This window comes from Panulirus ornatus, chromosome 3 (genome assembly GCF_036320965.1).
Source record: "Panulirus ornatus isolate Po-2019 chromosome 3, ASM3632096v1, whole genome shotgun sequence".
Lineage (NCBI taxonomy): Eukaryota > Metazoa > Arthropoda > Malacostraca > Decapoda > Palinuridae > Panulirus > Panulirus ornatus.
Genome location: NC_092226.1, coordinates 71,453,515 through 71,469,435, shown reverse-complemented (window position 1 = coordinate 71,469,435; position 15,921 = coordinate 71,453,515). Strand labels below are relative to the sequence as shown.

The 15,921-nt window shown below is 40.8% G+C and overlaps 1 protein-coding gene and 1 long non-coding RNA gene across 9 annotated transcripts in view; both read right to left on the bottom strand.

Moving 5' to 3' along the window:
* LOC139763369 (uncharacterized) overlaps nt 1-5,057 on the bottom strand; it is a 72,797-nt gene extending 67,740 nt beyond the window's left edge. For 4 of the 5 annotated variants that reach the window (XR_011716113.1, XR_011716109.1, XR_011716110.1 and 1 more), the window contains exons 1-3: nt 2,927-3,049; nt 1,717-2,100; nt 1,216-1,374 (exon numbers count right to left, since the gene is read on the bottom strand). This is a non-coding gene — a long non-coding RNA (uncharacterized lncRNA). Of the gene's footprint in view, nt 1-1,215; nt 1,375-1,716; nt 2,101-2,926; nt 3,050-4,921 lie in introns of those variants that run through there. The other variant, XR_011716112.1, reaches the window with a different exon arrangement.
* A 5,145-nt stretch (nt 5,058-10,202) lies between these two features.
* The window catches only part of LOC139763300 (uncharacterized), a 46,472-nt gene continuing 40,753 nt past the window's right edge, over nt 10,203-15,921 (bottom strand). For 3 of the 4 annotated variants that reach the window (XM_071689303.1, XM_071689314.1, XM_071689292.1), the window contains exon 6: nt 10,203-11,194. In XM_071689303.1, coding sequence (XP_071545404.1) covers nt 10,304-11,194 — 891 coding nt within the window. In that variant the 3' untranslated portion in view covers nt 10,203-10,303. Of the gene's footprint in view, nt 11,195-12,454; nt 12,590-15,921 lie in introns of those variants that run through there. The other variant, XM_071689323.1, reaches the window with a different exon arrangement.

Here is a 15,921-nt window from a genome sequence, read left to right as displayed (position 1 = left end):
TACATTTTTTTTTCCAAATAAATAAGCCGTCCTAACTGTTCGAGCGTACACAGGCAGTACGGTAAGTTCGTTCTGCTTTACCCATCAGCCACCAGAGACCATACGCGAGACGTATAGTCTTCGACCCTTAATCCTCAGGTCAAAGGTTACACTGTCATACTCGAGGATCGCAACTCGGTCTTTCGGGGTCGTAATGTCGTGCTCAAAACTATGGCCCGACTCCCCCATATCAACCTAAAAGCAAATTGTTCATCAACTATAATGGACAACATCTATCCTTTAGAGCGAGATCAGCTGCAACCCTCCCACTCATCTTGCCAGTTACGTGTAAGACGTCCTTTTCCTCGAAAATTCTTGCAATAAATTCATTTTTCTTTACCTTCATGTAATGGAACAATTACTGCACCCCAGGCCGTTAACCACATACTGCAACGGGATACACATAGCCACACTCACCAATTCTAAGCACTAGTAACATCTTCACTCCCATTACTAGTAACATCTTTACTCCCATTCTGCAGCCTAACTGTTACAGTCCCATAAAAGGGTCTTTAGGGTGAAAACTAAAATATCAGAGAAAGAATGCAGTATCAAAACATATTTACCGTAGGTAACGTCAAAAATGAGAAACTCAAGGCGAGAACTACATCTAAAAAATGCACAAAACTTCACTGTCTGTCCTCTAAGATTAAGACAATCCTTACAAAATGAGGAGGGCTTAAAATTCTAGCTTTGGAAAATATCTTGTCACATAAGCTTTGACGAATTTCGCACCATTACGACCACCAAAGTAAACCCAACTTAAGCAAGGGTATGCATAGATTGTTATACTATACTATGCTACATTAGCTTTACCTACTGTTGCCTATACATGCTAGGTTAGGTTGAACCCCACTATTTCATAACGTTTGAGTGTAAGTTGTTGAACTAAACTCTGCACACTACACCTACCGTAGTTTATCCTAAATTTCATTGTACATCCTAGGAAAGGTTATACCAGACACGTATATACTACCTTATGCTACGTATTACACATTATACTAGGATATACTCGACTCACGTAATACTAAAATAGGCTGTAAAATGCTGTTAGGTTAAACAGGCCAACAGTTAACCCAGCTAAGCTACACCGTAGTAGCCAATAACAGACTAAACATATTAGATTAAGTTTGGTTTGGATTAATTAGGGCAAAAGCGAACGAACGTTTTTCTTACCTTATTCAGAGTGGTTAAGGGCTGCGAAAGAAAACGTTCATCAAAGACGGTCCCATTAAGGGCGAGTGAGATCGGTCAAGCAGCACGTTCATCCCTTTTCCGGTGAACAGCTCGTACTTGAAGTGATTTTGTAACAGACACACTCCTAGCACCGAACACCTGAGACAAACGATAATTTAGGTTACGGTAGTTTATTTTGCTTTACTTGTACCACTTTTATTTGTAAATCAATAGACTAAACCTACAATAAAAGCTGTAGTCATCGATACAAACAAATACGTATCGTAATAAGAGACTTAGAATCTTAAGTTCATTAAGCCACACATAAGGTAAGGTAGTTTTATTATAAAAAAAAAAACTTATGGCACAAAAGAAAAGCGTTACAAGTCAGTCACTCAACCTTATCTAGCCGCTAAACTGCTACCCTACCACTACGAACCCCAGCCTGGTGGCTCCATTCCACGGACGCCCTTGTAGAAGAGGAAAATTAAAATAAATTACCTTATATATATAGAGTTGGGTAGGAAACTCCTGCTTGCTGCAAGGAAGAACTTATGGAAGCGTTGGTCTCCTCCCGTATGTCGGAACTTTAGTCGAAGTTGTGTATGCAGCTCCATTTTCTGGATCCACCATATATCTCTGAGAGTACTTTATAATCTTGTGTAAATAATCTTAGTCCTTAAGTTTATCTTAATAGTGCCAGTAGTCCAAAATGGTTATGATTTGCGTGTGAATCCAATGCTAACCATACGATGTCTTGCTTAAATTTATCTTCAGCAACTTCAGCGCCAATTCCACACTGGTTTTGGTTGTGGCGCCCATCTCGTACACGACTCGGTCAACAGTAGTTATAATTCGAAGTGTTGCAAAACTCTCAGGTGTAACCTTAATGAAAAAAAAAAGAAAAACATTTTAGTATAACCATCTCAGATGTTAACTATTTTGGTGTTCTACTTTAGGGGCACCATAGTAAAATGTACACGAATAGACTGTATTTCGTAGAAATGATTCACATGGAGTATTATCTTTAATCTCAAGAATAATGAATATAAGGAGGCTACTGATACTTAAGTTAAATGTTGGTCAAAGTGAAACATTAACAGAAATCAATCAAATCTATGAAAGCCCTCGTCTAACATTTACCTAAATTTTCAATAATAGGCATGATATACCAACAACATTCCTGTCATTTTTAACTGTACTGGTTGCCTGTGGTGGAAGTTAACACGAAAAAACTCACAGCAACTGTGAATAAACGACATCATTATCAAAACATAGAAAAAAGAGTCAAAAATTCAGTTTGCTAGAGGAAGTTTGAGTGAGGTTCCCACCGCTTCTACCTCTACCGACTTGACCCAACGTTTACCCTGAGCTTCACAGCCCTCACCACTTTCAACCTTATCCTGCATCGCAAAATAAACAATAATCATGCTCCTTTATTCATACTACTCCTATTATGGATCAGGGGTTCATTGATATGATTTTCTTCGAAATCCTTGCCATTTCTATGGTGCTCCCGAATGGAACTTACCCAAAATACGTCAACAAAGTACGTTTGCCTCAACGATATCAAAAGGATTATTCATTGGCACGATCGAAACACGGGTATATCACTGCACTCTTCACTTCACTAAATCATGAAAAGAAAGAATGTATTCTCAAAACAGGTCTTGCTCAAGAGTTATGAATGACAGAGTTGTAAACAACTTACTGAATGACCGCCATCCCTCAGCTGAAGATGCGCATGCGTGACCTCAGGCCGAGCATGCGCGATAGGCAGTAGTTTCGTCCGGTTTAAATCTTTAAATTATTAATCTCTCGCTTCGGTAATGCCTAAAACACAAAAAGTAAAAAAAATCACGAAATCCTCATACTATTAATGTAAGAGAATAAGAATATGGTGAACATGTAGAAAATTAAAATAGTCCTAAAACAATATAAACAGTCTCCAGTCAAGACCTCTCTGGCTACTGCTTTTGGCCATTCTAAAATCTCCAACTGAATGACGAAATACATCCTTTCGCAGATATGAATACATGCGTATCGATATCTTGATGATTACGACTCTTAAACTGGAATATTGGACAAATACGGTTGTTAATTGGCAAGAGGAAAGTAAGAAATTACGAAACAATAATACATAGCGTATAAGTATGGCAACTAACAAAGTGTATAATACTGTAAATGTAGTCAATGTATCAAAAAATGGGGGAGTTACATGGATGTTGTTCCATGGTACTAATCTAATAACGAAAAAAAAAAAAAGCGATTGGGATACTTTTCCGCACCCTAACATAACATAACCTACCGTAATCTTAAGCTTGACACAGGCTCTTGTCAATGATAACCAGTTCTCCGGTGTGCTGGTATTGGCACAGGTAAGGTGTGCGTGCTCTAAGTGCCACTATTGGCACAGCTAGGTTGTAGGTTGTTCGGTATGCCATTACTAGCACAGGCGTATCATGTGTATCTATCGTACAGTTCGGCCCTTCGATGGATTTGTGTACAATGTGAGTAATTGCTTCGTCACAAGTTGATAGAATTCATGTACATTAGTGAGGCAAAAATAATGAAAGGAGTAGTCTGCTGACTCGCACTGGACTATTGTTGTATTTCAGTCCATGACAATATTCTTCCTAAATACTTTCGCCCATTGATCAATAACAGACACTTTTTTTTCTGTAGGAAAAACCGAAAGTATATGAAATTTTAGCTAATGACATAAGAAAAAATCTGTACATGAACATATGTCCATATCTTCGACAATATATGAAAATGGAAATGAAAGATACCTAATAGTTTGACCAGCAAAACGGAATACTAAACTTGTTTGGACACGGATTTAGAATATTTAAGTCTCCGTTTAAATATCTTACGTTTTCTTTAATTGATATATTTCAGAAAATGAAAATATTAATGCCTAACTAAAACATTCGAGCCAGACATCTTGCCCTTGTATCTAAACGGTAAATTTAAATCAACCACTTCGGACAAAGCCCAATTATCATAGATTTACATTTTGTCCAGAAGCACAAGTCTAACCATCTACAAGTTACCAAGAATGTTACTAGAATTAACAAGACATAATCAAGGGACTTAGCAATGACTGAAGTACACTCCTTCACAAACCTGACTTGAAGGTTTCTAATTGTCTTGTATCATTCGGTGTACACCCAAAGTAGAGGGTTGACTAGGCTTTCCGCCGGACTCTCCAGTACTGTAACCACAGATAAACCAAGAATGGTCTATGACGTTCATTGTAACAAAATTTAGACTCTGCGAAAAACCATATCGACTGGTACATAATGACACTGGAATCTAGTGATGAACCAAGAGATTGGTATAATGAATTTATCAAAATGCTAAGCAACATCAATTTTGTCAGAACACAACTTTTAATGAAATATACCTCAACCTGGAACAGGATAAACGATGAATTCTGTCAAACATGCATCTTATTGGCTGCATTTTGGTGTACAGTACAATACATTCTTTATTGCTGTGATCAGAGCAGAATGACAATTTATTCTACAGTGATAACCAAATTAAATCACTTGTACAGTACGGTAAGAGTTCTGAACAAGCGAGGCCCCCAACTCCAAGTATATTTACCATCGTACAACTTTATATACACGTACCAAAGTCATCAACTTCCTAGGATATGGAAACGTGCAGGAAATTCCTCTGAGCACAAATAACTACTTACCACATCTCTTGTACCGTGTTTTCTGATCTACCAAAGGGAATCTCTGGGTACAACCTTGTTTACTGGGCAAGCCAGTAAAGTGGGGTATATGGTAACGTTTATCCATTCATCTACAGCCCTGTTGAAGTAGAAAATATGACACATTACTCATATATACAACACAGTTTTCGTATCGGAGAGTCCGGCATACTTTAGGTTCACCATACAGTTATATACTATACATAAAGGCAGACAGTCTGATCAGATCGTAACTCCAATGATCTTAGATTACGTTAACAGAAAAAAAAGTAAGATCGAAGAAACCAATCCAACTTATCAAGAACCTAGTACTAACTGATTCACAAGGTATTGGACCGTATATTGCTGATTGTGGGTTCACCTCCCTTATAAGCCAGGCGGGAAGCCTCGTAAGCCAGTTCGGACACACTGAATCACCCACACATTGAGATACGTAAGAATTTCGAAGCCCTCTTCTGTCTCGAGCAGCAGATTGGTAAATGAGGAATCTTTTCAAACTCATTCGAATACTTACTTGTAATGATGGTACGTTTTCCAAGACTTCGATCATTTACAGAAAGATATTATCGAAACGCTTGAGCAGTTCATTCACAAGTCAATGGTGGGCTGGATGCAGTAAAGCAACTAGATATGAACAATTCAATAACCGGTACAAAAACCATTTGAGCAACACAAACCTTCGTGACGTAACGAAATTCTGATACTTTTGAAGCTTACATAAACTTTGGATGCTGCTTCGGTTATATGTGGGGGTGTTCATGGGTTATTTTCATTCATTTTTGATGATCAACAACACCCTGAGGCATATGACAAGCACTTTGAAATACGGCTTCAGCTAGTTCCTCTGTGTAGATTCTCAGAAATACTTAATACCTAAGAAATTAATACAATTTACCAAGGTTTATTGCAAAATTTTCCAGTAATATATATATATATATATATATATATATATATATATATATATATATATATATATATATATATATATATATATATATATATATATATATATATTCATTAGCTCCAACATTCGTATGTTAATGAGACACGGAAAAGAAAGACAAAACGCTGAGAATAATTTCCTGGATGCTCCCGAAAAGGACTGAGGAGACATGTGCGTATGATGTAGACTCCTGGTCATGAGACACGTCCTCACTGTTTTGAGGTTCGCTTGCGTTGGCCTTCACTGTGATCTGGCAGCTGGAAGGAAGCAAACTGAATTTTTACTACTTTAAATGCCCAAAAACAGAACAGACCTCTGTTGAAAACCTTACTGGAAACTATGGATTTTTCGTGGAATTTTTTATAAATTAGAGATGAATAGAATAAAAAGGTTTCTCAAACTATATTGTGCCTCCGTTAATCGCAAATGATATCAAATAGGGACTAAGAAATCTCCTTTGGGTCTTCTTTTGTTAGATGTTTTTGCAGTTCGATTGAGTACATACGACTGCGTGCTTTACATCTTTTCTTTTTACGTCTCTTCTTGAAGTAAGATTTTTGAAGTATAAAAAAAAAATCCACTTCCAAAGCACCAGTTTCATTTGTATATCTCCAAACACCAACTTAGCTCATACACTTCCAAAAACACCAATGTAGATTGCACACCTCCAAACCACCGACGTAGTTCGTATACCTCCAAACACCAACAAATCTTGTACACTTGTAAACCAACAACATAACTTGCGCATCTCCAAAACAGAGGGTTTACATAGTTCAGTGAGGAAATGCCTCTTCAAGAGATGCTCCAGTAGTATAATAGGATCCGTCAAAGTGGGGCACCGCCCCCCTTACCTGTATCATGTTTCTGCAGACGATATGAACGTTCTTGGCAGAGAGAATGTTGAATGCATGTTTTCACAGGTATACTGTTGTTGGGCCTCTCTGCAAATGTTCCCAGCAGCTAATCAACAGGCGCCACTCAAACGTTTGCAACTTGCAACTGTTTACAGTAATTCCTAGTCAAAACAATGTCGATTGCCATTCCTAATCAAAACAGTGTCTACAATAGTTCATACATTAAGAACAGTACCTATAGTGGTTTAAATAGCTAAACTATTTGTCAACATTGTTTTCAGCATTTCATACAAAGTGTTTATAATGATTCTAAAGTCAAATGAGTGTCTGTAAGCGTTTACCTATCTATGTCACGTCGTTAGAGAGTTTGGAAGAGACGATGACGAAATAAGGAAGTAGTGTTGAAAAGCTCAATAGATGGCGATGCTCTCCGGCGACGCGAATCCTGAGAGACTTAATGTATTAAGATTCATTATTGGGCATTGTTTGTTCGTGGTGTCGTGTGCAAGTATGGATTTTCCACTGAAATCATCAAGGTTTACGTAGGTATATAAACAACTTTTTACCATCAAGTTATATGAGATCACAACACTGAAAACAACAAGACTGGGTAGGGCTGATCTCGTGTTACGCAAATTCAATGGTGCCTCAAGGATAGGACTCTAGCGTGATCATGTTTGCAGATGATGCCATGATCATGAGGAAGGTGATAAGGGAGGAGAATCTACACAAGCTCCAGAGTTGGTTGGGTATTTGGGAATCAACTTTCTCCCTATCCTGTCGCCAAGGCCAACATTAAAAGAACAGTAGAGACAAAAATATCTGCTAGCACATATTAGAATTCTTAATAGTTGGTCTAATTTGAATAAACATCATAAGGTGTACATGCTGAAGCTACAGAATAGACTCGAAAAAATTCAGGTCCTCATGTCACAACAACTGACAACCAAATGTGTAACTGAAGTAAGAATCTTCCAGTCACATCACTATGTCCTCATGAGGTGCGGTAGATGGCTGTGAGGGAGGTATCATGAGGGATTGACAGATAAAGGAAAACTCTCATACCAAATTCCAGCATCAGGTAAAACATTTAGTGTCTGTAATAATATATCTGCATCCATGTTATAATCTAATCTTCATCCTTTGCATTTAGTGTGATAATGTATTTAAGATTTTCTGAGCTTTCGTTTATAAGACAAATCCTGAAAGGCTAATATATAACAATCTATTCGTCTATCGGTGTTATAAATGCTTTGATCAATGTCCATTTTTTTCCCCTTCGCTGCTGATGACGTCAAAGAGAACTTGTTAGGCTATTCCGAAGTGTAATATGGCCTTATGGATGAAGCACCTATGGTTAAACCTAGGATCTAACGCAGCACCATTCTTTAGCATATATCTAAGACCTCTTGACGGGCTAAATTTTTTCCTATAAGATACCGTGTTTCATGCCTTCAAATTGGGTATGTGGCGCGGTAGTGAGAACTTAAAATTCAAATAATGTTCTTAACTGTACAGCTGTTGCAATGTGGAACTCATCTAATGCCCCTGGTATACAAGGAGTGGCGGAATGAGCGCTAGTCATGTACCCCTGTGTCACAGGTAACAGCTAATGTGGGTACCGAGGTCAGCATCTGCTATTCATCGTACGTATATATATATATATATCATGCTTTGGCAACTCAACATGTATGGATGTGTCACATTTCAACGGAATTTATCATTTGCATATATATATATATATATATATATATATATATATATATATATATATATATATATATATATATATATATATATATATATACCGGCGTCATCCACCGAATCCATCTTTTATAAAACATAGTCCTTCCTGCTCTCCGTTTCCCTGCACGAATGGGTTGGTCCTCGTTCCATACAACTGCCCCGCCTCAGGCGTCTTGTTACTATTTCTACTCGGGTTCGCTCGCCGCAGACAGACCTTCGCCATGGTATCAACAACACGGAAGCCAGTTTTTCCATCGGCCTAGCGGTAACGAGGCGTGTCGGCCGATATTATGTGGCCTCGGGCTTATTTTGCGTCTGAATGGAAAGAAATGACACTTTTTAATTTAGTTTTTATAAATACATTTTTTTCGTTAGAGAGATTAACGAAGTGGATGCAGGACCAAACTGTCTACAGCGGGGGTTTGTAGAAGCAAAGTCTGTGAGGTTAGTCTTTCCAAGGATTTATGTGTAAATAAATGGAAGGCTGTATGTCTAAAAGGCGGATGACAAATGCCAAGGTTGCCGAGCGACCGCTTGATATCATTTAGGTTTTGTGGAACTTGAATCGCTTGAACTTTTGTTTGGCCTTCGCTCTGTGCCTATGTGGGTTTGGCTGTACCATGGAAATAACGTTCTTAGACTTGTATTCATCACCCCGTTGTATCACTTATTTTTCCACGATGCAGAACCAGTGAAATGATTACAAAAGCTAAGTGTTAAAAAAATAACCAATGATTTTAATTTGTAATTCACTTATGCATTGACAATACGATAAAACATTCTTACTTCCATCTAATCCTTTTCCTATGATCAAAAACCATTACTATATGTATCTAAATGATATTAGTGTAACAGAATTACCACAATTAATTTTGTATTATATCAGTAAGATCGGAGAAATACCACAAATTATAATTAGAATCAATAAAATAGTCATACGGAATTGAAAATACTTTGGAGGGCACAAGAATTTTCGAGCATCCGGGTTCAAAAACAAGTAAAATAGTATTGTTATGAATATTATATAAGCCACCCTTTAAACCAAATAACAGAAACAGGCAAGATAATGGAAATGAAAGAAAAGAATGAAATGCAAGCGAAAATCAGGAAAAATATCATATATATATATATATATATATATATATATATATATATATATATATATATATATATATATATATATACATATATATATATATATATATATATATATATATATATATATATATATATATATATATATATATATATATATCGAATGGAAATGGAAGTATGTTGCAGAGTTCAACTTGTGACTAAGTCACACTGGGACTAGAGGACTGTGGACTCAGTCCAAGAAGGACTTAGGGACTTTCGCTATCCTTCACCCTCAAGGTAACCAGACCAAATAAGAGAGGATGAATAACAGTTGGTAGACAATCTACAATGTCTTGCGATCTCGTTACAAATCCATTTGAATGTTGAAAGAAAAAACAGAAAGAGGAGAGAAAAAAAAGTAATTCAACGTAAGAAAAAGTTTTTAATTAATAATTTGACCATATATCCTTTTATAGTTTTCCAAGGACAGTTCTAAATTCTATTGGTTCCTGATTAATATTTTTGATCTTTTTTTCTCCCCTTTTGTGTTGACGTAGCATTTTCAATAAATCGTGATCAAGGGGGGAAAGAAAAAATATATAATGACTAAATGAGAGAGTTGCTGGCTAATAAGATCCTTGGCTATATATTAAGTTTATTATTCAGATAATTTCAAATATAGGAAACTTTGAATGATATAAAATATAATTACATATCTACAGAACAGGTCTCAAGAGTCCCTTCTTACGCGGCTCCTGCCTCAGCTTCAGCAGCCTCAGCTTCAGCAGCCTCAGCTTCAGCAGCCTCAGCCTCAGCGGCCTCAGCTTCAGCGGCTTCAGCCTCTGCAGGTTCAGCTTCACGGGCTTCAGCCTCGGCAGCTTCAGCCTCGGCAGCTTCAGCCTCGGCAGCTTCAACCTCGGCAGCTTCCGCCTCAAGGCCTTCAGCGGCTTCCAGCTCAGCAGCTTCCGCCTCAGCAGCTTCCAGCTCAGCAGCTTCCAGCTCAGCAGCTTCCGCCTCAGCAGCTTCCGCCTCAGCAGCCTCTACCTCAGCAGCTTCCGCCTCACGGGCTTCAGCAGCTTCCAGCTCAGCGGCTTCAGCAGCTTCAGCCTCAGCGGCTTCAGCCTCGGCGGCAGCAGCATCAGCTTCAGCTCTGGCCTCGGCCTCGGCCTCGGGTTCAACCTCAGCCTCGGGTTCAACCTCGGCCTCAGCTTCTGCCTCAACTGGAGCGGGAGGGTGACCAAGGAGGGTCATGTGGGCGGCGAAGTGGGCCTTCTTGGCAGCCACTACGGCGGGGTCTTCGCCCGGGAAGAAGAAGGAGGCGAATTTGGCATCGACAGTGTTGGCGGCGGGGTCGGCTGCAACGTCCACGGGGGCTTCGGCAAGGGCTGCTTCGGCGGCGAGAGTCTCAGCAGGAGCTGCCGCGGCGACGGCGACCTCTTCAGCAGGAGCAGCAGACACAACTTCGGCAGCAACAGGTGCAGCAGGAGCACCAGCTACTTGGAACTGCTGCAGGTTCTGCTGTAAAGCTTGTATCTGATCCTGTGTAAAGGTAGGGATACCGCCATCCACGCCCGTCGGCACCACGAAGACAAACTGTGGCCGCGCGCTGCACATGGCAGCCAAGCATAGCACCACCTACGGGAGGGGGGAAAGAAAACAGACGTTATCCAGCAACAACAGCACCATCTACCGGAGGAAATACACACACACACACACACACACACACACACACACACACATCCACACCCCAGCACCGGATAAACAAACGCATCTCATCTCCTGGTAAAGATCTTTCTCGTCTTTCTATAATGAAAATGATCCCTGTTGAGAGAATTTGAGATTACTGAAGAAATACGTCTTCCTTTTGCGTTTTACGAAGACGTTCCTAGTCTCAATATAGGTTCTCCGAGTTGGCAAGTCTCTTAGGAGATGAACCAATGCATCATCTTGTGACGTCAGCACGTATCCTTTGAGAATGTCAATGAACATTCAGATGTACCATGACAAGTCTTCGTACCACGGTTGGCCAATCATACAGAACGAAATCACAGAACTGAAGTTCTTGTCATATGTGTACACGTCCAAAGTGAATGTTAACACAAAAGCACACAAAACAGTTGATGTAGATTAGTCGTATTATTAATACAAAATCACAGAACTCAATTAATGAACGAATGACATGCTTAAAAATCACGTTCCCCAAATAACAATTACTGTCATTCTGACGCCTATGAGCCTTACAAGTTAAGCCGCCCTGGTTTCTGACGGCGTGATATACATGCTGTTGGGAGACAGACAAGACGATATGAGGCAAATCTTATCGGCTGGCACATTAATACTCTCAAGATTTGTACAAGTGTGAATCGTCAGCAAAGTTGAAACTCAAAAGACGTGTCTGAAATTAAGGTAACGTTGAAAGGAGCGAGAGAGAGAGAGAGAGAGAGAGAGAGAGAGAGAGAGAGAGAGAGAGAGAGAGAGAGAGAGAGAGAGAGAGAGAGAGAGAGAGAAGAGAGAGAGAGAGACTCTTGTTGACGTTGTGGGTCTTGAAGCAAGCTGCCACACCCCCCCGTGAACCAGCAGGGTTTCAGAAGTACTCGGTACAGTAGTACAGGAACAAACCCCCTCTCTGTCCCCCCGAGGGGAAGAGAGAGAGAGAGAGAGAGAGAGAGAGAGAGAGAGAGAGAGAGAGAGAGAGAGAGAGAGAGAGAGAGAGAGAGAGAGAGAGGAACATAACAGCTCGACTGAACAAAAGTGAACTCCTCTCTGGTTCCTTGGGGAGCTCCACCGCCAGACCCAGTTTCATGCACTAGCTCACACGTCGTGTTTCCAGTCAAACGAAACCTCGGATGCTCCACGTCTTTTTTTTTTAGAAAAAAAAAAAGAGGGAGGGCTTACCAGGAACTTCATGTTGCCGTCAGAGAAGGGAGTGAGACACTGTGCCTGGTGCACCTGTGGCCACGGCTTTTATAGGTCGCAATCATCCCCCTCCCTCCTCCCCCGCGACCCCTCCACCGCCAACATACACACTCACAAACACACACACACACAAGCTCCCACATGTAGCTCTGACGCTGTTCCTTGCGATTTTTTGCTTCGAACCCCTCCACTGTGGCCGTCTGATCCCAAAGGCTAAAAATAGTGCAATGCTCTTTCTTTTTTTTTCCCCCCCCTTTCATTCTTTTCAAGAGGACTTCTACGTACAGTTACATAAAGCCTGCATGCGTTGAGCTCCGGTATAAGGTAAATGTGAGATAACTCTTCTTGGTACGTGCAAAAGACAATCAACAATGGGGCCGGCTGAAGGTTAGGCTACGCGACCCCACCCCACAGAAAAATTAAAGACCTTTAAAATGATATTTGTCGGCAAAGAACTTGGGAGGAATTTCCGTAGCCGGGAGGACTGAGTGCGTGAGTTTCCTCCCTTCATCCTATGGGTTTATCACAGAACATTTGGGGAGGTTTAACAATGTACGATATCATCTCCCTCCTTACTGGACTAAGTCAATTATAATATAATATCATCATAAAGTATCTTACTCAAATACCTACTTGCCTACATATATATATATATATATATATATATATATATATATATATATATATATATATATATATATATATATATATATATATATATATTATGATAATGTACGATTTAAGAAAATGCAATATAAATGACAACAGAGAGGCTTCAGGGTCTGTCAACAGAAGACTTGTTAACATTTGTCAAATATCAGGGGTACTAATGACACAAACACACATACACACACACACACACACACACACACACATACACACACATACACACACACACACATACACACACATACACACACATACACACACACACACACATATATTCCCATGAGTCCACGGGAATATCTTGATCACGAGCAAAATTGTCATCCAATGCGATTAAAATAACCCACCTTCTGCAATCAAAGTGAGCCACCTTCTGCCTTCAAAATTAGCCACCTTCTAACATCAAAATTAGCCACCTTCTGTTATCAAAATGAGCCACCTTCTGCCATCAGAATTAACCACCTTCTGCCATCAAAATTAGCCACCTTCTGCCATCAAAACCAGCCACCTTCTGCCATCAAAGTGAGCCACCTTCTGCCATCAGAATTAACCACCTTCTGGCATCAAAATGAGCCACCTTCTGACATCGAAGTGCGCCACCTTCTGCCATCAAAGTGAGCCATCTTCTACCATCAAAATTAGCCACCTTCTGCCATCAAAACCAGCCACCTTCTGCCATCAAAGTGAGCCACCTTCTGCCATCAGAATTAACCACCTTCTGGCATCAAAATGAGCCACCTTCTGACATCGAAGTGCGCCACCTTCTGCCATCAAAGTGAGCCATCTTCTACCATCAAAATTAGCCACCTTCTGCCATCAAAACCAGCCACCTTCTGCCATCAAAGTGAGCCACCTTCTGCCATCAGAATTAACCACCTTCTGGCATCAAAATGAGCCACCTTCTGACCGAAGTGCGCCACCTTCTGCCATCAAAGTGAGCCATCTTCTACCATCAAAATTAGCCACCTTCTGCTGTCATAATCAGGCACCTTCTGCCATCAAAGTGAGCCATCTTCTACCATCAAAATTAGCCACCCTCTGCCATCAAAATTTGCCAGCCAGATAACAACCATCGTCAACTTTATTTCAAACCAAACAACCACGTCAATTAGGCCCTCCAGATAATGACCATCACCACACACACACACACAAACCCCCCAAAACACACAAGATGTCGACCACACCACAAATGTAATGAAATACTGGAAGACAAAAAAAAAAAAAAAAAGTTCACATCACAACCAGACTCATTCAAATTCCGGAGATTTTCTCAAGCCAAACATCCATGAAAGGTAAACCACAGTGAACTCAATGCTGTCCAATGCCTGGGTGATTCTACTGAGCCAACTCCAGAACAACCAACACGAAGCAGCCTTCATCTAGGCATCAATCATCGTCCCCGAATATCAAACGTTCCCGAATATCAAACGTTCCCGAATACCAAACGTTCCCGAATACCAAACCAATATCAAACACAGGGTAGTAGTAATACGGGGACGAAATATCGTTCAAATACCATCTCCCTCATGCGTCCTCAACCACTGCTGTAGACTACATCTCCCTCGTGCGTCCTGAACCACTGCTGTAGACTAACTACAGTATCTCCCTCATGCGTCCTGAACCACTGCTGTAGACTACATCTCCCTCGTGCGTCCTGAACCACTGCTGTAGACTACATCTCTCCCTCATGCATCCTGAACCACTGCTGTAGACTACATCTCCCTCGTGCGTCCTGAACCACTGCTGTAGACTACTCGTGGTGGTGACCTTTCCAGCCCGGGAGGTGATGGCGCGAGGCCCCCTGACCTTACACTTCCTGCAGGTGGAAAAAGAAAACTCCAAAGGCTTAGCAAGGACGCAAAGGCATCATCGGGATTTACTTGTCCCAGAACTGCTGGACGATTGATTCAATCATCTGTGGACTATCGTATTGGCTGAATGAGGACTTCAAAACGAGAGAGAGAAAAATGGATTAAGTTCCCTAGGATCTACAAGGAGGTAAAGGGACGTACAGATGGAAGTGACTTAAGGGCGTTCGCAAGGATACTCTAGCCATGGTGGGCCAAGTCTTTACGTATACGATGCCATGGAAACTGAAAGGAATGACTGACTTCCCTTGGCCATGAGTTTGATTCTCAGCGCCGGCTTCATGCAACGTTAAGATACCACGACTGTGATAGACAGGCCTAGCTAGCCCTACAGACCAGCTCGTAATGTTGCTCAGGTTTCCCAATGGATGTTCATGGAAGGGGACATGACTGACTCCTCCTCCTCCCTCACTGTCATGCAGGCGAGGTCATAAGGGGTTGGTATGAAGACAGAAACATACAAAGCAGTGCTTGGGAGTTGAGCAAATAGTTCTCAAGAAGTGGACGATAGAAACAGAAAATACAAGGATGGGTTCTTTGATGAGATGGACTATGTCCTTAGAAACCAGAAATGGGTAGTAGACCCAAGACTAAGAGGCTGTACGATGTTACAAGAGTGACCAATGAACCCAGTGACGAGCCACCATCATCAGCATTTTCTTCTCTCCACATAAATAAACAGGGGGAGCCAGGGACATGCATCAAGAATGGCGCCAGAGTCAAGACGAACGAACAGGGGACAAATGTACCCATACAAGCAGGAGGAAAAGTGGAGTTAATCTTCCAGTATCAACTCGACTTCCGAATGACACTCATGTGACTGGCGCGTGTCTCTCTCTCTCTCTCTCTCTCTCTCTCTCTCTCTCTCTCTGTTCTCAAAGCATTGCGATGTGACCCGTACGGATGAGGAAG